Source organism: Crocuta crocuta, unplaced genomic scaffold (genome assembly GCF_008692635.1).
Source record: "Crocuta crocuta isolate KB4526 unplaced genomic scaffold, BGI_CrCroc_1.0 scaffold83, whole genome shotgun sequence".
Classification (NCBI taxonomy): Eukaryota; Metazoa; Chordata; class Mammalia; order Carnivora; family Hyaenidae; genus Crocuta; species Crocuta crocuta.
Window position 1 is genome coordinate 7,480,963 of NW_027529638.1, and position 24,029 is coordinate 7,504,991.

Below are 24,029 nucleotides of genomic sequence, written 5' to 3' on the forward strand. Positions count from 1 at the left end.
TATCTTTTTTTCCATTCCATAGGTTGCTTCTTCACTGTTGATTGTGTCCTTTGATGAGCAAAAGTCTTGAGGTTTGATGTAGTTCCACTTTACTTTTGCTTGTATTGCTTGTTATTTTTGGTGTCACATCCAAGAAATTTTTGTATCTAATGTCATGAAGCTTTCCCCCTAAATTTTATGGTTTTGGGCCTTATGTTTAGTTCTTTAACCCATTTTTGATTTAATTTTTATATACGCTGTAAGGTAAGGGCCTAACTTCATTCTTTTGCCTGTGGATATCTACACCATTTATTGAAGGGACTGTCCTTATTGAGTGGTATTGGTACTCTAGTAAGGTCTTTTTACTATACATTTGGGGGTTATTTCTGGACTCCATTCTATTCCAGTTGTCTCTATTTGTCTTAATGGCAGTATCATACCTTTTTGATTTATGTAGCTTTGTAGAATGTTGTATGCATGTAGTAGGACACTTTGTAGAATGTCAGTCTTCTACATTTGTTATTTTGAAAACTAATTGTTTTGGTTGTTTGGGCTCCCTTTAGATTCTGTGTGAATGTTAGGATGACTTTTTTCATTTCTGCAAAGTAAGTCTTTGGGATTTTAGTAGTGTTTTTGTTGAATCTGTAGATTGCTTTGGGTAGTGCTGACATCTTAACAATATTAAATCTTTCAGTCCATAGACATAGGACTGCTTTCTATTTGTATGTGCCTTTAATTTCAGGACTGTTTTGTAATTTTCTGGGTATAAGTCCCTTGCCTTCTTTGTTTGATTTATTTCTAGGTATTTCATTCTTTTTGATATTATTATAAACGGGATTGTTAATTTCCTCTTCAGATTGTTCATTGTTAGTATGTAGAAACATTGTTGCATGTTAATTTCGTATTCTTCAACTTTGCTGATTTTTCTTATTCTAATAATTTTTCCTTTTAGACTCTTTGTTTTCTTTTTTTAAAAATTTTAATATTTTATTTTTTAGACAGAGTGTAAATAAGGGAGGGGCAGAGAGAGAGGGAGACACAGAATCTGAAACAGGCTCCAGGCTCTGAGCTGTCAGCACAGAACCTGATGTGGGGCTTGAACCCACGAACCGTGAGATCATGACCTGAGCTGAAGTCGGATGCTTAACTGAGTGAGCTACTCAGGAGCCCCTAGAATCTTTAATTTTTCTACTTCTAAGATTATGTCATCTATGAACTAAGATAATTTGTTTTTCCTTTCTAGTTGGATACCTTTTATTTCTTTTTCTTGCTTAATTGTTATGGCTAGGAATTCCAGTTCTATGTTGAATGGAAGTGGTGAGAGTGGGCATCCTTGTGTTATTCCTGGTCTTTGAAGAAAAGCTGTTATTCTTTTACCATTGACTGTGATGTTACCTGTTGACTTTTATTATGTTGAGATAGTTTCTTCTGTTCCTAACTTAAGTGTTTTTATTATGAAAGTGTGTTGACTCTTGTCAAATGTTTTTCCTGCACCAGTTGATATGACTTTGATTTTTGTCCTTCATTCTGTTAATGCAGTGTTGAATTTTGTATGCTAATCAGTTTATTTTTTTCTGTGTTGAACCATCCTTGCATTCCAGGAATCCATATTATCATGGTGTATAATTTTTTAAATGTGTTGTTGAATTTGGTTTGCTAATGTTTTGTTGAGGATTTTTGCATCAATATTAATCAGGGATATTGGTCTGTAGTTTTGTTGTGGTGTCTTTTGTCTGACTTTGATATTAGGATAGTGCTGGCTTTGTAGAATGAATGTACTGGGAATTTATCCCCTTTACTGTTAGTTGAGTTTTCTCTCTTTTTTTCTAAGTTAATTTAGCTAAGTGTTTGTCAGTTTTGTTGATCTTTTAAAAAATATTCAACTCTTAGTTGTGTTTTTTTATCCCCCAGTTTTTTTTATCTTTTATTAATCTATTATAATCTTTATCATTTCTTTTTTTCTGGTAGCTTTAGATTAAGTTTGTTCCTTTTTTTAAGTTCCCTGAGATGTAAAGTTAGTGTTATTAATTTGAGATCTTTCTTCCATTTTAATGTGTGAATTTATAGCTCTAAGCTTCACTTATCTTGCATCCCATAAATTTTGGTATGTTGTGTTTTGTTTTCATTATTCTCAAGGTATTTTCTAATTTTGTTTGTGTCTTTGACCCATTGGTTGTTTAAGAGTATATTGTTTAGGGGTGCCTGGGTATCTCAGTTGGTTGAGCGTCCAACTTCTCAGGTCATGATCCTGCGGTTTGTGTGTTCAGACTCCGCGTTGGGCTAGCTGCTGTCAGCGCTGAGCCTGCTTCAGATCTTCTGTTTCCCAATCTTTCTGCCCCTCCCCCACTCATGCATGCTTTCTCTCTCTCAAAAATAAAAACATTAAAAAAGAGTGCATTGTTTAATTTCCACATATTTGTGGATTTTCCCAGTTTTCCTTCCAATTTACTTTTTTTAAACACCTAAAACATTGTAGAATTCTTTGTATGCCTGTAAGTAAGGTTCCATTACTTTTAATAATGTAGAATTTATTTGCATGGTTGAATCAGAATTTAAACCATTTTACATTGATGGATATCTAAATTCTCTTTAGTTTTTTGCAATTATAAACAATACTGCAGTGAACCTTAAACTGCATATTTGCTTATTTGTCAAGTTATTTTCCTTGGTTAAACTTTTGGAAGTGGATATTGTGATGAGCACTGAGTCATGTTTAGAATTGTTGAATCAGTATGTTCAGCAGACACTAATATAACTGTGTGTTAGTTATACTTAAATATAGAAATTCTTTTGGGGGAAGTGGAATTACTGGCTCAAAAGGTAATGTATTTATATATGTTACATTTGATACATGTAGCCTTCTTAGTATCAGTTGATCATTCAGTACTCACTAACATAGCATGATGTGACTCTTTACTCAGACCCTTATCAACAGGACTTGATTTTAGTTTTGAGAGGGTAGAAAAGAAACATAATACATGTTCTTAAGGGAAACCATTTAATGTTAATTCTAGTAACTATTTGTAGAATGGTTTGTGGTTTGGAATAGGAAAAGATAAGAGAGAGGAGAGGTTTCTGGTAAGGAGACCGGTTGGGAAGCTGTTTTGGTAGTTTGACACGTCAGTAGGGCCTAAATAGGGTGGGGATATTGGGATTAATTAGGTAAGAAGAATAAAGTAGGAAATGACTTGTTCTGGCAGTGAAATGAAAACAGAGATCTCTTAACCTTGTTGGTTCTTTATTGCTCTCCAGTGATTCACAATCCTGGAAATAAATAAGAATCACCTATGTAGCCTATCCTCAGAAAAGAAAAGTTTTCCAGGTGATTCTTTTATATAGCCAGGACTAAGAACCATACTCTCTCATTTCAGCTCCTACAACTGGTAAATCTTTACTGGTGCTAAAGGAAAAAAATGTTCTCTTGGGGTGAAAACTAAAGGTTCACATATCTAGTTATAACAGGTAATCAATACACAGTGCTTTGGTGCTGTTAAATAGGTGGAGAATAAAGCAGAGAGACAAAGTGATCTCAAACAAGCACCAAATAAGTATAGGTGACCTGTTAGGCTTGGGGTGTGATGCGGTTTGGTGGACACTATATGGAGAAGGTAGCATTTGCAGTAGACTTGAAGGGATAGGTAAAGCTTCTGAGAACTCATGTAAAGGTGAGTGTCAGGAGCACATAGACCAGGTTGTGCAAAGGAAAGGAAAGTATCTGGGGAGCTTTTAAGTCTAGTTTAGTTAGGTCATTGGTACACTTTTCAGAGATGAGCAAGGAAAGATTGCCCAGGTAAGCATTCAGAGGTTGATTTTTCAGGGAATGGGCAGTCACTCGAGGTTTTGGGTGGTCCTAGGCTGGTAACGAATGGGAGAAGAAAAAGAGCGAGATTGTGGTTTAGGAAAGGAACACTGTTCAGTCATCAAGAGTTATTAGGAGATGTGGGAATGTTCTTGACACGCGTACTGATTTTGAAGGTCATGACCAGGTTGCTTTATGGCCTCAGCAAGTAAGAGGAGAATGGGTGCCCTTATACAGGCGAGAGGTGTTTCTTATGAATATTTTCTTGACTCTTCAGGTATCTTGAAATGCAAGCCTTTAGCTAATTAAGCTGTTTTGTGAGATAGTTCCCCAGTTTATTTAATGAGAATAATCCTATTAGTCCTCTTATTAAAAAGTTGGGATTTGATGTAAGTTTTATGAACTAAATATAAAGCACTCTGAAATCCTTTGAGGAAAGTAGAAGACTATTTGGTGAATAACTACATTTCAGTGAATGTGTGAAATTTGAAAATGTTAGTTGATGATGGCTATATTGAAAAATTGTTGGGAGAAAATTCAATGTGGGACAGAGTTGATCTCCAGTGCATCATAAGCTTCTTTAGAATACCAAGTAGTCTGAAAAATGTAAAGCATGTTGTGTTTTTCCAGGAGTATGTTCATAATCTTGTTGAAAGTGTTCTTTGCTGAGGCAGAGTCCAGCATGATTATTTTTAAATCTCGGTAATTACTGCATAGCTTATGACTTTTTAAAACAGACATGGAAATATAATTTTCCATGAATACTTACGGGGTATTCTAAACATTGATCTTTATATATTATTTTAGGTTGTTTTACTTTGCCCACCATGAAGTGAGGATGGAGAAGGGTTTTGAAATATGATTCCTTTAAAAAATTTATACTGCTTTTAGTTTGTTCACAGTATACCTCAGAATCAAATCAGTGTTACAGATCACAATGGAATAGATTATTAAGTGAATTGTAGAGGTACTAATTGCTAAAGGGTTTAGCAATGTCATTTCCCACTGAGGGACAGATGGTATTTAAAATTAGTTATTACTATCTTCTGTACTCTTGAAGAAAGGTAAGGTTTGAATGGAGCAGAGGAGGGCAACTGATTATTTAAGCTTAATTGCTTTGAAAGATACCTTTAGGTTTGGGCATAGGTGGGAGTGGCACCAGCTCCCTGTTCCTGTCTCAGAGAGCTCTTTTTTGTTTTAGGTTTATTTTGAGAGAGAGAGTGAGCAAGCGAGCGTGTGAGTGGAGGGAGGGGTAGAGAGAGGCGGAGAGAGAATCCCAAGCCGACTTTGCGTTGTCAGTGTCAAATCTGACATGGGACTCCCAACTCATGAACTGTGAGATCATGACCTGAGTGGAAATTAAGAGTCAGTCGCTTAACCAACTGAGCCACCCTGGTGCCTCATCTTATTTCCATTTTATCCCCTTTACTGAGCTGTTGCTTCTTCAGAGCCCTGCCCCTGACTGAGCTGTTGGCTTCTTCAGAGCCCTGCCCCTTGAGCCTTGTAGCTGCATGGAAAGAGAGTGGACTTTGGAACCAGAAAGCCCGGTATTTAAATTCCAGCTCTGTCAATGAACAGCTGTTTGAGCTGGTTCAAATTATTTAAACCTTCCCTGTTTTAGTTTCCCTGTCTGTAAAATGGGAATATTAATATCCAGTTCCGAGGATTAGTGTGAAGTCTGAGTGAGATAATGCATGTAAGGTGCCTGCCACAGAAGGCTCTCAACAAATGGTAGTTCCAATCAACAAATGTTGAATGGAGGCTCAACAGGCTTTTATCTCTAACGGACGGTGATCCTGCTAAGCCAGCTTGATGGAAACTTTCCTCTATAGATATTTGCCACCAAGTCTTTTCTGTTCATTAAGGAGATGGCAGGACTGTTTGTATTTTTGAGACAAGACTCTGAAGCAGAGAAGTAATGACAATTTTCCTATTACCTGTTGGCCAGTAATAATAAGGGTTGATATTAATAGTGAAATGGTAGGTAGACAGGGAAGGGAAGACAGGGTAGCAAGAAAACCCTGAGTTAAAAAATGTCCAACAATACATAGTGAGACTTAAAACACCCACAACTCTGTAAAACAAATATTATGAAATTGTATTGTGCAGTATAAAAAGGAATAATCTACCATAGTCAGCTAGTTTATTTCAGGGAGGTAGAAATCATGAAAGAGTAGGAAAAGCTGTTAGTATAGTAATACATCAAATCATTGCATCAAATACAAAAAATTGCTTCTATAGATGCTTAAAATGCATTTGATAGGTGTCAACCTGAGTCTCTAATAATTTTAGAGTAGAAATAGAAAAAATAATTTCCTAAACATGAGAAAAAAGTAAGCATCTTCCATTTNTATAACATATATACATAAAAAATATATATATTTTAGAATCATACTTTTTTATATCTAAAAGAAAAATCCTGTTGGAATTGCTTAAAACTTATAAATGAATTTGGGGAGAATTGACATCTTTTAGATGTTTAGTTTTCCACTGTGTGCACACAAGATATCTCTCTTTTTATTTAGGCTTATTTGATCTCTCTTAATATTATTTCCTAGTTTAAAGCATACAGCTGCTGTTCACATTTTGTTACTTTTATATTATTTAATTTTGGGAGGAGTGACTTTAAATGGTATTGTTTTTGTGCCATTTTCCAATTATATACTGCTAGTATATAGAAATACAGTGGGTTTTTGTGTGTTGATCCTGTATTTGTAACCCTGCTTACCTGATATTTTGGTTCTGAGAGTTTTTTCCTTCGTATATCTATTTTTTTTTAATTAATTTATTTGAGAGAGAGAGAGAGAGCCTGAGCCAGGGAGAGGGGCAGATGGAGAGGGGAGAGGATCCGAGGAAGGAGGGGGGAAAAAGAGAGAGAGAGAAAGAAAAATCTTAAGCAGGCTTCATGCTTAGTGCTGAGCCCGACATGGGGCTCAATCCGACAATCCTGAGATTGTGATCTGAGCTGAAATCAAGAGTTGGACACTCAACTAACTGAGCCACCCAGGCGCTGCTGTATTTTTATTTAGATAATTATGTGATCATTGAATGGGGATTCTTCTTTCCTTCCTCTATCTTTGTTTCTCTGTCTTTCTCTCCCTTCCTACCTTCCTTGTTCGTATGCCTTTTATATTTACTTTTCTTGCCTTGTTGAATTCTAAGATTTTTAAGTGTGATTCTAAGTGTGATGTTGAATTAGGAATATTGAGAGTGGACATCTTTGTCTGGTTCCTGATTTTAGGGAGAAAGCATTGTATCTTTCACATTAAATATGATATAATCTCTTGACTTTTGGCAGATGATCTTTATCAAGTTGAGGAAATGCTCTCCTAGTTTAAGAGATTTTTTACTATGAATGGATATTAATTTTTGCTCCCAACTATATTGTGGATTTTTCTCTTCTTTCACTTTTTGCTTCATGTATTTTGAAGCTCTCTTGTTAGACGTGTACAGTGCAGACTGTTACATCATCTTAGTTGACCTGTTTTTTTTTGTTTGTTTGTTTGTTTATCATGATGTAGTTTTCCTCTTTACTCTTAGTAATTTGCTGTTGTCACATTGCCCCCTTAGGCTCTGTTCATTAAAAAAAAAATCTTTTCCGTGGTCAAATGGGATAATTTCTTTTGACCTTTTAGTTCACTGAATCTTTCCTCTTGTGATCTCCATTAGCTCTCTTGGGTCCACCTAGTTTTTTATTTTGGCTACTGTATTTTTCAATTTTATAATTTTCATTTTATGTTTCTATATCTGTTTTTCTTTGCAAAGATATTCTCTTTTTCCACTGGCATTAAGAATGTTCTTCACTGTTTGTTGGAGCACTTAGTAATGCCTGTTTTTAAGTCCTTGTCTGTTAATGGCAACATTGGTTTATCTGTTGCCACACTTCCCTTGTGAGTTGAAATTTTCATGGTTCTTTATATGTCAAATAATTTTAAACTTCTTAAAAAAAAGTTCTCAAAATTTATTTTGAGAAAGACAAAATGAGTGAGTGGGGGAGAGGTAGAGAGAGAAGGAGAGAGAAAGAGTCCCATGCAGGCTCTGCACTGTTAACGCATAGAGCCTGATGTGGAGCTTGAACCCACGAACTGTTAGATCATGACCTGAACTGAAATCAGGAGTTGGATGCTTAATTGACTGAGCCACTCAGGCCCCCCTTTATATATGTCAAATAATTTTAGATTTTATCTTGGAGATTTTGAATATTATGAGATCTTGAGTCATTTAAATCCTATGGAGGATGTTGATATTTTTGTTTTATCAGGCTATTAATCTGGTTAGATTAGGGCTGTGAGTTTTTACCTGCCTTCTGACCCAGTGCTTGGTCCGAGACTTGGATGATGGGCTTTTGATTCGTTCTCATCTCATAAGCATCAGTCTTTTGTATTATGGACTTTATGGGATTCCTTTCTGGAACTCCTTCCTGGTACTTTCTGGTTCCTTGGGAATTCTCTTTTTTGGTTTTCTGACCAGTAAGCTGTGGTTTAGTTACCTGCTTTGCTGCACCCTTCATGCCAGTGCCTGTGTCTGGGGCCAAATGGCAAGAGGGCAGAGGGAAAAGAAGCAGTGGGATTTGATCCCACCCTCTCCGAACTACAGCTTCACTGATCAGGGAAGGAAAATGCCTCTTCCTCAGAATTTTGGCTCCTACAAACTCATGTAATAGATGGCCACCTCAGGATCACTTTGGGGTCTGGGATGTGAGAGGGTAGAAGAGAGAAAAGGTGGATACTCATGCTTTTTGAGCACTAGGAGTTCCCTCTCCTGATTCTTGAGTCAGAATTCGAGGATTTCTCCTGGAGCACTCTGTCTTCATGATTGGTGGTCATTTTTCTGTTGCCCCTTGATGATTGGTAGGGTGGAACATCAGATTTTGCTCTTCACTAATCTGCTGGCTACTGTTTGCTTGTCAGAGTCCTCAAGCAGCTGCTCCATGCATTCTGTTCAGGGTCTATCGTTGTACCAAATCTGTGAATCTGTGACTTTTGTCTCCTTTACAGTGTGGCTACTGATGTCACTGATCAATGCTTTATTTTTTATATTCAAATTAAAAAAAAAAAAAAGCCTGGCTTTCTAAGGGTTGTCTTTGTGTCTGCATAGCTTAGTATTCTGCCAGAGATTGGTCCCAGGTTATACTCAGACACCGTGAGCCAGTATGTTGGGTTCTCTGATGGTCTGTGTGGTGGGAGCAGGTTTGAACTTTGGGTTGCATCCCCTTCCCTACTGTGCAGCTTCTGTGGGCAGTAGTAATGCTAGTAAGATACAAAGCTCACACAGTAAGTGATAGCTGCCTACTTGCCATCAGTTTTCACAAGCCAGGAGGAGTTTGGGCTAGGGTTGACAACACATTAGATATATAGGTACATCATCTTTCCAAAGTTAAAATTTAAATTGCTTCAAAAAATAATAAAATTGATGACAGTTAGAATTGAGCACGTATTGGCCACACATTTAACGTAATTATTTTCCCAACATAACAGCTGAGGAAAGTGGAACTTAAGAGATACTAAGATTTTCTCTCCCAGTATCATACAGCTTAATAAGTGACCAAGCTAGGATACTAGTCTGTCTGATTTCAAAGTCCATGATTTTAGCCACTGCCCTAACCTTAGTTTTGAAAAGGAATGTTTTAGAAAGGCTTGTGGGTTTTGAGTTGTCTACTTAGAAACCCTGAATGAATTATGAATTATCCTTAGTAATAAGTAGGCAGTATTTTTTTTTAGTATTAAAAGTTAAGTGAATATACTAAATTTTTGGTAACATTTTAGATGCTTCTTTTACCTCTCCTCTCTGATATTTCTTCCCCCACCGTTTCTTGTTCAGATTGGTATGTACCCCCCTCCCCCCCCGCCCCCTTTAAAATTGGTATGTAAACTTCTGTGTTCTTTAAATGAATCAGTTGGGATAGAGATTTTTTTTAACTTAAGGAAATGTGTGTCAGCTTCTGTGAGGGTAAAAAAAGATGTTGAGAGATGCAGAAGCATTTTGTTCACATACCCATTTAGAAAGCTTTTATAAATAGGTTGTATGAGAGTGCCAACCATATAAAGGCAGATTTTTTTTTTAAGTAAGCTCTTTGCACAGTGAGGGGCTTGAACTCATCACATGCTCTGCCAACTGAGCCAGCCAGGTGCCCCCTAAAGGCAGATCTTATTTTGCAGTTTTGATACACACGAGTGTAGTTACCATAGTTTAGTTAAGCGAAACCAAGTCCCCTAACAACACAGAGTGATTACATAAAGCACACACTTGAGGACTAGTTCTTTAGTCCTGAGAGCACTATGTAAGTCACAGATGTGAATCTCAATTGGTGACCAGTCACTCCCTTCTTTCAGAACCTGTCTGTGATTGGTCACTGTGCATCTGTCATTGAGTTCTCATCCAGACAGCAAACCCTATAGTTGTGATGCTTTCTTGGTTTTCAGTGAAAACTTTGGTGATACTTTGCAAATGCAGATAATTGAAAGAAGGAATTGGTCAACAAAGATGAAAGTGCAGCAAAGAAGTGGTAAATGATAATGCTGGAAGTGAAATCTAAATAGAACATAAATGGAGTTGTAAAAGAGGTAGCTGACCACGGGCATGTTGGCATAGCTCACTATTTTAAAAACTCTAAACGAGCCGCCGGAGCACCTCTGTGAGGCCAGCTTGTTGACATAAATGAAGAAAATGGTTGTGAAGAAAAGAATGACAATATCTCAGGGGAAATGATACCAACAAAAACTTTAAAGGAACTCTCAGAGGTATTGAAAGTACAAAAGATAAACTTTGGAAGCTGTTCCATACCTAGAAAGGAGTAGGATAATTTGCCAAGCCCAAAAAGATGCTCACTCCATTTTATAAATTACATAATGAGAAGGCTAAACGTTGTTCAGATTAGTCTTGATAAGTTTTTATGTTTTAATTTTTTAAAAGTTTTGTTATTTTAGCAATCTCTGCACATGCAACATGGGGCTTGAACTCACGACTATGAGATCAACTGAGATAGACAGGTGCCCCTTGCTAAGTTTTGTTTTGATTTTTTTTTTAATTAAAAAAAATTTAAGTCCAAGTTAGCATATAGTGCAACAATGATTTCGGGAGTAGATTCCTTAATGTCCCTTACCCATTTAGCCCATCCCCCCTCCCCCACAACCCCTCCAGTAATGCTCTGTTTGTTCTCTGTGTTTAAGAGTCTCTTATGTTTTGTCCCCTTCCCTGTTTTTATATTATTTTTGCTTCCCTTCCCTTATGTTCATCTGTTTTGTATCATAAAGTCCCTATATGAGTGAAGTCATATATTTTTCTTTCTCTAATTTCACTTAGCGGAATACCTGCTAGTTCCATCCATGTAGTTGCAAATGGCAAGATTTCATTCTTTTTGATTGCTGAGTAATACTCCATTGTGTGTATATACATGTACATATACATATGCACATCACATCTTCTTTATCCATTCTCCCATTGATGGACATTTGGGCTCTTTCCATACTTTGGCTATTGTCCATAGTGCTGCTATAAACATTGGGGTGCATGTGTCCCTTTGAAACAGCACACCTGTATCCCTTGGGTAAATACCTAGTAGTGCAATTGCTGGGTCATAGGGTAGTTCTACTTTTAATTTTTTGAGGATCCTCCATACTGTTTTCCAGAGTGACTGCACCAGTTTGCATTCCCACCAGCAGTGCAAAAGAGATCCTCTTTCTCTGCATCCTGGCCAACATCTGTTGTTGGCCTGAGTTGTTAATGTTAGCCATTCTGACAGGTGTGAGGTAGTATCTCATTGTGGTTTTGATTTTCATTTCCCTGATGATGAATGATGTTGAACATTTTTTCATGTGTTGGTTGGCCATCTGGATATCTTCTTTGGAGAAATGTCTATTCATGTCTTTTGTCCATTTATTCTCTGGATTATTTGTTTTTGGGTATTTGATAAGTTCTTTATAGATTTTGGATACTAACCTTTTATCTGATATGTCGTTTGCACATATCTTCTCCCATTCTGTCAGTCGCCTTTTAGGTTTGCTGATTGTTTCTTTCACTGGGCAGAAGCTTTGTAGTTTTGATGAGGTCCCAATAGTTCATTTTTGCTTTTATTTCCCTTGCCTCCAGAGACAAAAGTCCAGGTTCATTTTTCTGTATGTTGCTGTCCAGTATTCCCGGTACCACTTGCTGAAGGGACTGTCTTTGTTCCATTGGATATTCTTTTCTGCTTTGTCAAACATTAGTTGGCCATAGCTAAATTTTTAAATAAGGAAATAAAACACTTGAATTCCTAATATTACAGTATAAATAAATGTTACTTTATTTCCCTGCCTCCCACTTCTCTATAATAGATTTTTTCCTCTTAATTTTTTTTTAATGTTTTATTTATTTCTGAGAGAGAGAGACAGCGTGAATAGGGGAGGGTCAGAGAGAGAGGAAGACACAGAATCTGAAACAGGCTCTAGGCTCTGAGCTGACTGTCAGCAGAGCCTGATGTGGGGCTTGAACACATGAACCGTGAGATCATGACCTGAACTGAAGTCGGACACTTAACTGACTGAGCCACCCAGGCACCCCATAACAGAGTTTTTTAACGTCAAAAAATTTTAAGGGTCTTGGAACAATTGTAATTTCCTCTATTGATTATGAAGATTCTTTGTATGGTTATAGCTTGCCCTGGTCATTTTTATGGCTCTATACTACTGTGCAAAGCAAGGACTGTCTATATTAAAAACCAGTTCTTTAAGACCATTCTCTAGGCTATTATTTAGAAAAAGGGGTTTTGATTTTGGGTTTGTGGATGGAGATCAGGGATGCCAGGAATCCAGTCTTTTTCAGGTTGTTCCTTGGTTTAAGACTCTTTAACGGCTTTCTGTTGTTACTAGAATAAACCAGAATCCTTAACCTAATCTGACTCCTGCCTATATCTTTAGTTCTTGTCTTCTTCCTCTTTTAATAGCACCATGTATTTTTTTTTCTTTTTAGCCCTTATGACTTAAACTGTGTAACTGTGTAATTAGCTGTGTAATATTTGTCTAGAACAGGCCTATATTGTTCACTGCTGAATGCCTAGCACCTTGAAAGTGCTTTGATCATAATGTGTATTCTGTATTTGTATGAATAAATGAGTAGAATTGTGTGCACGAGTTTATATGTGCATGGGTTTATTTTTTTCTGTGGAGGGGAATGATTGCTTTCCCAAGATTCTCAAAGGATTCAGTGATCTAAAAAAAGTTAAGTATCACACTAAAGGAGTTGATACAGTGGGTATTCAACCTAGATGGTATCATTAAACACAGGAGATGTTTACTTTGCAGTTTTAAACTGCATTTGAATATATGTACATATAAGATATATATAGCGGTGAGCAAGCATTTTAAGTTATTACTTTGTAGAACATAAAATTCATTTGAAAAATGGTTCTGTATATATAATAACATTTTTTAAAAATCTCATTTTTATGTAACATGTATTACAATGTAGTAGAGGTGCTGTTGAGTGGGAGACTGCTTGATTTCGTCTCTCTTTCTCTCTCTTTTTTTAAGAGAGAGAGTGGGCAGGAAAGGGGCAGAGGGGAAGAGAGAATGTTGAGCAGGCTCCATGCCCAGTGCAGAGCCTGATGCAGGGTTCGATTTCATGACTGCAGGATCATGACCTGAGCCAAAATTGAGAGTTGGACTCTTAAACTGACTGAGCCACCCAGGTGCCTTTTGAATTTCTCTTCTGTAAAATTGTAAACTACTTCTAGTTTAAAATTTTTGTGTTTTCTTTTTAAAATTACCTATTGATTTTTTTAGGTGCTAATCATATTTTAAACTTCTTTAGAGGTTCTTTTTTTAGCTATATATATATGTTTTAAAATATTTTATATAAAGCTTAACTCACAGTAAAGTAACTTAGATATTTCCTTATTGGGTTTATGTTTACTGTTTAAACATCATGGAGGCAGAATATCCATAATTGATTAAAATAATTTTTTGTAATTTTTTAGTTCCTTATTCAGATTATTTCACATACCTAGATAAATGTTTCTAACTTAAAAATCCTCTCCCTGCTTCTCTCTCTCTCTTTCTCTCTCTCTCCACACAGTGTGGGGCTCTAACTCATGGCCCTGAGATCTAGAATCACATGTTCTTCTGGAAAGCCAGTTCTGTGCCCCCTACTNCTTAACCGACTAAGCCACCCAGGCGCCCCTCTAGTCCCTTCTTTCTTTCTTTTTTTTTAAATTTTATGTTTTTTATTTATTTATTTATTTCTAGGAGAGAGAGAGACAGCATGAGCAGGGGAGGGTCAGAGAGAGAAGGAGTCACAGACTGAAACAGGCTCCAGGCTCTGAGCTGGCAGTCAGCACAGAGCCCGACGCGGGGCTCGAACCCACGAACCACAAGATCATGACCTAAGCGAAAGTCGGACGCTTAACCGACTAAGCCACCCAGGCGCCCCCCCTTTTTCCCATTCTTTTCACAGTTTACTTTGGTCATTTACTGATTCATTCCCAGATTCTTCACAGTTGCATAGAATTCCTCTCAATACCTTTAAGTACATTGGGCATTTAATCGGTTGTATCTGGGAACTCTCTGACCTCCTCCAGCCCAGCAGTCCTCCTCATATCTCTCTTCAAGCATTGCCCTTTATTTTTGTCTGTATCATATCATCCTCTTTTCTTGGTTAATTCTCATGTTTTCAGCACTGTCTCCTCCAATAGCTTCCTGAGAAAGATTGCACGGAAGGTAGATTTTTGAGATTATGAAAATGCCTTGTTATATACCCTGACACTTGATTTTCAGTTTGGCTGGGTTTGGAATTCTAGCTTGGAAATTGTTTTCTCAGAATATTTCTATTTTCTATTTTCTTTTAGCTTCCAGTGTTGTTGAAAAGTCTGTTGCCATGGGATTCATAATCTTTTGCATATTTATGCCCCCCTCCACTCCTTCCCCGCCCCCCACCGGAAGCTTATTGTATCTTCTCTTATTCCAGTGTTAAGAAATTTCTTATTGTATGCCTTGGGCAAGTTGTGTTTTTTCCTTTGGGGACCTTTTCAGTCTGGAAACTCCTGTCTTTCAGTTATGGAAAACTTTTATTTCTTTGCTCTCTCCTCTCATTTTTCTTTCTGAAACTTTTGTTATTCAGATGTTAGACTTGTTGGTTTCTTTTTTTTTTTAGGATTTTTATTTTTTATTTTTAAGTAATCTCTACACCAACATGTGGCTCAAACTTACAACCCCAAGATAGAGTCGCATGCTCTACTGCCTGAGCCAGCCGGGTGCCCCAGACTTGTTGGTTGCAAGTCCTTTGTTTCACAAATACCATCTCATTATTTTCAGCTTTTTGTGATTTTGGTCTACTTTTGGGAGAGATTAACTTTGAGATCATCATTTCTACTGTTACATTAAAAATTTTTTTTAATGTTTTATTTATTTCTGAGAGAGAGGTAGAGGCAACATGAGCAGGGGAGGGTCAGAGAGAGGGAGACACAGAATCTGAAACAGGCTCCAGGCTCTGAGCTGTCAGTACAGAGCCCAACGCAGGGCCCAAACCCATGAACCGCGAGATCATGACCTGAGCTGAAGTCAACACTTAACAAACTGAGCCACCCAGGCACCCCTACTGTTACATTTTTTAAGTTTTTGAGAATTCATAATGTCTTCCATAATTACTTGTAAGACGGAATCCTGGGCTGGTGGAGCTGAAGGGTATCTACAGGGTCATCTTTGATGACTCTGCTCTGTCCAGAAGTCTCTTCTGTATTGGTTTTGACATTCTCTTCTCAGGTTTTGATGGTCTTCTCCTTTTTTATATCCTAATTCCAGTGATGGCAGGAAGAGGGATAGCCAGGCTAAGGGCACAAACTGTGCTGATGCTTACCTAACAATTGGAGCACCTTAGGATTTTGGAGAAGGGGGGTGTATGTGATGGGTCAAGAATCTGTCCATTTTTTTTTCCAGGGAAGTCTGTGTATAGCAGTGCTGCAGTAGTGGTTCTGTTTGTTCCTCAAACAGTGTAAGCCACCTCAGCCATACACTGTTCTTACTGAGCAGACATTCAGCTGATTTATTCTAAGCTGGTGTAATGAAAATGAATTGAAAATTGTACCAAGCGTATTTTGCATGCAGATGCTTTGTCTGGTTTAAGGAAACACTGGAGTCAAGGTCCTGAACTGAACAAAAGCATTGGTGTACCTAGCATGCCGCCATGGTGGGATTTTGCTTCTAGGCCTGGCCGACTTGTAAACTGGAATTCTAGGACCCACCCTGGATGCTTCTCTTCATGCCCTTCTTTTCTCTTTCCTGAACTTTTCCTTGCTGAAATGTCTTACTGCCATAAACATCTTTGTTATCAGCTAGCGTGGGAGAAGGGAAAACAAGTGAAACTCCAACCTGTCGCATCCCTCTTGCCAATCTTATCCATCACGATGAATAGTTTGGAAAGGGGAGGAAAAGAAGAGATTGAAATTGCTGACTGGAATTAAGTTTCTTAAGTCATGTGCCTTTGCTCATCCCATTTAAAAGTTACCATGCCAAGGGTCACCTGGGTGGCTTAGTCTGTTAAGTGTCTTGACTTCTGTTTAGGTCATGATCTCACAGTTCCTGAGTTCGAGTCCCGTGTCAAACTGCTGGCAGCTCAGATCCTGGAGCCTGCTTTGGATTCTGTGTCTCCCTCTCTCTCTGCTCCTCCCCCACTCATTCTCTTTCTCTCTTTCTCCCCCCCCCCAAATAAAAATAAAAAATAAATATAAAAAAAATAAAAATTACCATGCATAATTGGGAGTTGACCCCATGAATAGGTACATGTAAGCAGAAGAGGCTTCAGGAAGACTGTAATTGGTCCTTCACCCTCAGTGTAGTAATTGGGTTCATTCTTTTGCTGTGCCCTGGTGTCTTGTTATTTACTGTCTTAGTTTCCTGTGGCTGCTGTAAGAAATTGCCACACAGTGGCATAAAACAACAGCAATGTGTTCTTTCATAGTTCTGGAGGTGGAAGTCCAAAATTAGTTTCACTGAGTCTAGATCAAGGGCTGTGCTCTCTCCAGAGGCTCTACCACATTTCTCCAATGTCTACCCTTCTGGCCATATTACCTCCTCCTTTTCTGTGTGTGAACCTCTCTATGCCTCCCTTTTAGAAGGATACTCGTGATGGTGGTATTTAATCTCCCTATCATAAGCACAGAGCCCAGTGTGGGGCTCAAACTCACGAACTGCGAGATCATGCCCTGAGCCGAAGTCAGATGCTTAACCGACATGAGCTGTCCAGGGTTCCCTGACCTGGGTTTTTTTAAATGTAACAATTATAGGCTGTGGAGGGTACAAGGAGAGGAAAAGAGAAGTAGCGAAGATCCTGGCCCTGGAGGGAGAAAGTAACCCCTCAGAGCTAGCGGACAAACCTTTACGGAGAGTAGCTTTAGCAACACTGGTGTCATGTGGTTTGATGACTGCGTAGTCCTAGGGAGGCTTTCTATTTTTGTCTTAGTTTTTTTCTTATCCATTACTTACTCTTTTATGTTCACAAAGTCAAAACATTTGTAGGAGTTTGTGAATTCTCTTAGTATTTGTATTGATTTGTTTGAGTGATATTCAATTCTTTGAGGGAAATACCATAAAAATCAAAGCATAAATAAGACCTATGTCTGGTTGAATTCATTTTTCTAATTTATTACTTGAATTCATTATTTGAAGTCAATTTATTACTTGGGTTCATTTTCTCAATACAGTACTTCCTACTGGTGTCTGAAGTATGTCATGTGAACTTTTTTCCTAAGTGAAAAGTCTAATCTTTCAGGTCATTTATCCATTCTGATCAATCAGCAAGTACACACTGAATCTCCACCGTGTCCCAGCCACTATGGTTGCCTCTGGGCATGTGGTGGTAAACTTGACAATGTCCCTTCCCTCACAGAACTTAGAGTGTAGGAGGATCGTCAGTGTGTAGAAAACAATGAGGGTATAACTAACTAGGAATCAAACTATAAATAATGGAAACATCTGCAAAAGTTTNTACTTAAAAATAATTTGGTGACATAAAATTGAAATATAACTATGACTACTATTTATAATATAGGCTAATGTTTCTTGCTTATTTGAAGTTCTCTCAAGTTTAGGTTGCTTTTTGAAGTGAACTTTTAAATAGGTATCATTTCTTAAGCTTTCCCAAATACTGAATGTAGTAAACTCAACTGATTTTGATTTTTGCAAAGTTTCCAGTAACTATTTCTTACATACAGCATTCCTTAAAATGTTTCTGATTAAGGAAGGCCTGACACTAGTTTTCATGTTTGCTCTTTTAGGAATGTTTTAAAGGAAGTTGGGCAACTCACAAGTTACTGCATAAGAAAGCAAGTAAGTAAAATTACACATCTCTATGCTATATGTTTTAGAAGTGGCCTTTTGCAGAAGACTAGAAGCTTCCAGTTCAGAAAGTGTACATTTGAATGTTCTGAAAGTGTAATCCCATTATGTGCTAGAGTTAACACATTAAAAAAAATTTATTCTTTGTGGTATAAACATATAAATAAAATGTGGCGGAGTACTGTCTTAGTTAATCTGGTACGTAACATGAAAACATGAGATGGTTGCTGGGATAGATGGCTTTTTCTTCAGCAATACCTGAGAGTGTCCTGATTTCTTGGCACCCTCTTTCCATTGCTAGAAGTGTTTGCATGTTGTAGGCAGGGGCACATGAGCTGTCTGGGTCCTAAATTTAGCCAGACCTTGCTTTTGTTTAGTTTCAATTTTGATTGCTGTTTCAAAATTTTATTACATTGTTTTTTGATGTTTTATTACTTGCAGCCAGATACTCAGTTTTCCTTTTTTAAAATTACTTTCTGAGACACCACAGAGTGAAACTATTAGCTGCTCCTTAGCTGTTGCTGTCAGCCACATGGGTCTATTGCCAATTCACATGACCTTTCTTGCTTTGGCTTACTTACTGTGAATTTATTTCATTAGTGGGCTGGCTTAACGGCTTAAGACAATTCATAGCAGTTACCTGAAAATTGACAAGGGCTTTCTGGTCTTAAAGTATTGCCATCCTAATGGATGAAGTCTGAGCAGACAGTCTTCATTCGTCTTAAGTTTCATCTTAATGATTTAGGTATTTTTTATTAATCTAATTGTATATTTTTTTAGGAATTTGCTGTTTTAATGTTAGGCAGATTATTTCATATGTGTATGTTTATATCGAAAAGCCTCACGGAGGTCAGTTCAACCACCATTTGAAGGAAAGGGAAATTAAAATTTAAAAAGACATATTTTCTGTGGTTCTGTAAGTGAAGTCTACATTTAATGAAAATGCTAGGTTATTGTGGGAGGAAATGTGGTTAGAGATGAGGAAAAATGATTGTGAATAGATGAGAGTTTAACAAATGACAGGATTTGTTACCTCAAAGTACAGTATAGAAGTTGGTTTAAAAATGCCATTTACTTTTATTTAATATGTAACTTAAGTCACACATTAAGTACTGTATTTCTAATGTGTTAGATATTGTTAGAGCTTTCTTGAGCCAGTTATTCGCATTTTATATCCAGGAAATTAAAGCATAGGGCAGGGAAGGGTTGAGGTGAAACAGTATGTTAGTAAAAAAGCTTAGAATGGGTCTCTACCCCATGTGTTTGTTAACTCATTGAAGTATGTGTGTCTCTTTAATATAGCATTCCTGCGGGAAATTAAGGGCTATTATGACCCACACTCCAAGAGAATTCAATAGCTGGTATGACCTAAGTAAAAAGAACATAATTATTACTGCCTTGGACTGGGATTATTTGTGTTTTACTTATAGCTCTAGTGTTTACACATGATGCCATCTTTTAGATGGTGCCCTCCTGGATTTTTTGGGGATGATTTCCTTAGGGGTGAGCACTCTTCTTGATCCCTTTAGACTGTATTATGTTGTTGGATGGAGACAGCTCTTAGCTGGCCAGCCCTGCACACACCCTATTAAATTGACCCTGATTATACCATTGAGGATGACAGTTCTAGAGGAGGGAATGGTGTAGGGGAAGGTTAATGTCCAGGGCGAAGAGGAGTAGCTGGAAAACGGATTGGGGCAAAGAATGTTGGACAGGCAAGGAACCAAGGTATATTACAGATCATACCGTGTTCAAAGAAACAATAGTGAGATAACATAGGAAACAGTAACTTTTCTTTAAAAAAAAATTATTTTAAGGGGCACCTGGGTGGCTTAGTCAGTTAAGCGTCCGACTTTCACTTAGGTCATGATCTCGCNTAGGGCTAGAACTCCTGAACTCTGTGAGATCATGACCTGAACTGAAGTCAGACCCCCAACCAACTGAGCCATCCAGGTGCCCTGAAAAAAAATTTTTAATGTTTATTTTATTTTTGAGAGGTGGATGGGGGGGAGAATGAGTGGGGAAGGGGCAGAGAGAGGGAGACACAGAATCTGAAGTAGGCTCCAGGCTCTGCCCTGTCAGCATAAGAGCTCGATGTGGTGCTCAAACTCATGAACTGTGAGATTATGACCTGAGCCTAAGTCAGATGCTTAACCAACTGAGCCACCACGCGCCCTTCTTTTCTTTTTTTAACTGTAATATGTTCTGATCTCTAATTAAGGGGGGCTGATTTATATTTATTTGGGTGAAGGATATTGGTCTGTCATTTGCTTTTAATATTCTTGCATATTTTTGGCATGAGAGTAATCCTAGACTCATAAAATGGGAGATGTTCCCTCCTCTTTTCTAGAAGAGATTGTGTAGAATTGGTATTATTTCTTCTGTAAATATTTGGTAGAATTTACCAGTGAAGCCATCTGGACCTGGAGTTGTTTTGATTGCAGAAGCTAATAAGACCTTAGGAAAATTTCAAGTGTCAGTTAAAGAAATGACTCAAGGACAGAATTTATTTTTTATGTGTCCTAGTGAAGAAGATCACTTAGATTGCAAAGCCCTTAAAGGCATGTAATGTTGGGGCACCCAGGTGGCTCATTTGGTTAAGTGTCCAACTTCAGCTCAGAGTTTGTGGGTTTGGGCCCCACATCGAGCTCTGTGCTGACAGCTCAGAGCCTGGAGCCTGCTTCAGATTCTGTCCACCCCCCACCTCTGCCCTTCCCCCACTTGCTCTCTGTCTCTCAAAAATAAACATTAAAAATAATAATAATAAAAAAAGGCATGTATTGCTGACACACTTGCTTGGGTACACACTGTCCAATGTGTACCTCCTGTCAGAATGTACACAGTAGCTTTGGCTCATAGCCTGACCTATAAAAGTTGTAGCATGTTACATCTCAATAATAATAATGGTATGTTTTAGATTACCATTTTTTTACTTTATTACTGATACATTCAGTGTGTTTCTTTGTCACCTTTGCCTAGAGTAAAAGGTAGGAACGTTTTACAAGTATCTCTTGAATAGCCAAAAATATGATATGAAAACTCTATTTAAAAAACAAAAAACTTTAATTAAAAACTTTTTATTCTCTTCCTCTACCCCTCCAAACCAGCATGCCTAATTATTGGATTGCAGAGAGAAGGTGTTATGTAATAATTCGGAGAACTAGTTTCACCAAGCTTTGTGAGCATGGATTACTTTTAAGCCTTACCTCCAAAATGCTGAAATTATAGGTCTGTTGTGAGGATTAAATGAACAGATCCATGTAAAGTGCTTAGCATATGTACAATGCCTAGTGAGTACTCAGCAATTATTTAATAATCATTCTGGAAGAACGGAGTCAGGATTGTGATCAGAAAATCCTGTCCCAGGTGCAGCTGAGACATGTGCAGTTCTGTTATCAGCTGGCTGGAAGAGAACTTTTTAAAGAATGAGGCCTGGGTGTGATGTACTCTAGGCCAGACCTTGCACATTATCAGGTACTCTGACACTACCCTCAGTGTACCTGGCCCTACTGCATTATGATGTTTCAAAGACAGCTTACAGATGTTTATTTACACTGTCCTGTGCTTTAATTCTTTTGCCACAGACCAGTTAGTATGTAATTTTGTTACAAAATGTCAGTACAATTCATACTTACTAGGTGTCTGTTAATGTTTCTAGGATTTAGGGCTGAGATCAAATTGGTCCTTTATTTACTTATTTATAATTGGTTATTTATTTATATCAAATTTGTTCTTTCCTCCTTTCTCTTTCTTTCTTTCTTTCTTTCTTTCTTTCTTTCTTTCTTTCTTTCTTTCTTTTTCTTTCTTTCTTTGTTTATTTATTTGAGAAAAAGAGGAAGGGAAGTGAAGAGGTAGAGAGAGAGAGACAGAGAGAGAAAGCAAGGCTCACCCAGGGCTTGTGTTTTTACCTGAAGCAGGGCTGGAGCTCACTGGGACTGGGGCTTGTGCTCACCCAGTGTGAGCAACTCAGCCACTGTGAGATCATGACCTGAGCCTCCCAGGTGCCCTCAAATTGAGAGCCTAAAATGTAAAATAACTTACTTTGGAAGTGTAAATTTCCCTAAATTCTACATAGAGTCGAGAAAAGAAATTGCCATATTTCAAACTTAACTTGTTTCGATAGCTTTGAGTTTTTATTGTTTGTTGGAGGTCTGCTTTTAATTTTCTTTTGAAAAGAGATTGTGGAAGGGTCTGAATGCAGATCAGCAGGAAGCTTTGAAAGATTTTACATCCTTCCTTCTCTCTCCTTCCTCCCCAGGAGTGTGTCAGACCAGAAAGCCTGCATCTTGATTGCTGGTCTGTCCTAGGTTTCAGGTGAAAATGATTCAAGCACTTGATGCAGTTCATTGCTGAAGCAGGCATCAGTTGGCCTGCATTTTGAACTGTTTTTTGTAATGTTTGACCCTAGGGGCAATGAGTGGAGTCCATTTTTGTCTTGGTATAGGAAACAGTTTTCCTTGTTGACATTCACATTCACATTCACAGTGGCTTTCTTGAATGCCAGAGGGGAGAAAGATCTAAAATTCAGTAGCATGGTAGAGCTTTTCTTTTCCTCTGCTATTCTGTTTGTTTGTTTGCTTGTTTTTTAAGAGAATGAGAGAGTTTGAGTGAGGGAGAGGGACAGAGTGAGGGAGGGAGAGAGAGAGAAATTCTTAAGCAGGCTCCACACTTAGTGCACAAACAACATGGGGCTTTGATCCCACAGTCCTGGGATCATGACCTGAGCCAAAATCAAGAATCTGACTCAGCCGACTGAGCTACCCAGGCACCTTCCTTTGCCATTCTTATTTTCTAGTTTTATTCTTTTCTGTTCCTTTATTTTATATGTAATATTATTGTTGAGTTTTCTTCCAAAGTAATGTGAACAGACTATCTTTATATATATTTAAGTTTATTCGTTTGTTACTTCTGAGACAGCAAGGGAAAGTGAGAGAGAGAGAGAGCACGAGCGCACACACAAGTGGGGGAGGGGCAGAGATAAGGAGACACAGAATCCAAAGTGGGCTCCACACTCTGAGCTGTCAGCACAGAGCCCGATGTTAGGCTCAAACCCATGAACCATGAGATCATGACCTGAGCCATAGTCGGATGCTTAACCGACTGAGCCATTCAGGCACCCCAAGAATGGCTATATTTTTGCATTCTAGTCAGTTGTGCCTCAAGAGTCTTGTAATCCCAAGTTGATGACAGGCTCTCTTCAGAGGGTACTCACCTGGGAACCAGCATAGCCACGTCTCTGCTCCTGTGAGCCACATCACCTCAGTTTCCTCATCTGTAAAATGATGAGTAAATTAGTTTCAGTTTTGTTGTTGTTGTTGTTGTTAGCTGTTTTCGCCATGCTATATACTTTACGCCCCTAGCACTTATCATATAGCTGGAATTCTGTACCTTTGGATCCCCTTCACCCATTTCACCATTCCTTTCTAGCTTAACATACTGTGAGTCTCATATTTTAGATAGATTGTTTGGAGGGGGGAGTTTTATTTTTCTTGTACATTTCAGAAATTATTTGAAGTATGATTTTTAAAGTCTATGATAACAGTAATCAAGAGAAGATCAGTATGAGTTGGGAAGTGTATAGGTCAATACTTACTGTAGGAGGGATTTGAATTCCTGTTGTCTAAAGTCTTGGGTTAGTTTTTCTCTTAATTATTTTTTAATGTTTATTTATTTTTGAGAGAGAGAGAGAGAGAGAGAGAGAGCGAGAGCACAAGCAGGGGAGGGGCAGAGAGAGAGGGAGACACAGAATCTGAAGCAGGCTGCAGGCTCTGAACTGTCTGCACAGAGCCTGCTGTGGGGCTTGAACTCACGAACCATGAGATCATGACCTGAGCCAAAGTTGGATGTTTAACTGACTGAGCCACCCAGAATGCCCCTAAAGTCTTAGGTTAGTTTTATTTTACCTTATGGATAAGAGATGCAGTCAGGGTGCTGACATCAGACACCAT

The 24,029-nt window shown here is 38.1% G+C and overlaps 1 protein-coding gene across 2 annotated transcripts in view; it reads left to right on the plus strand.

Moving 5' to 3' along the window:
• Window positions 1-24,029, plus strand: part of METAP1 (methionyl aminopeptidase 1) — a 60,211-nt gene that overhangs the window by 12,851 nt on the left and 23,331 nt on the right. For both annotated transcript variants that reach the window (XM_077762344.1, XM_077762345.1), the window contains exon 2: window positions 18,021-18,072. In XM_077762344.1, coding sequence (XP_077618470.1) covers window positions 18,021-18,072 — 52 coding nt within the window. The remainder of the gene's footprint in view (window positions 1-18,020; window positions 18,073-24,029) is intronic.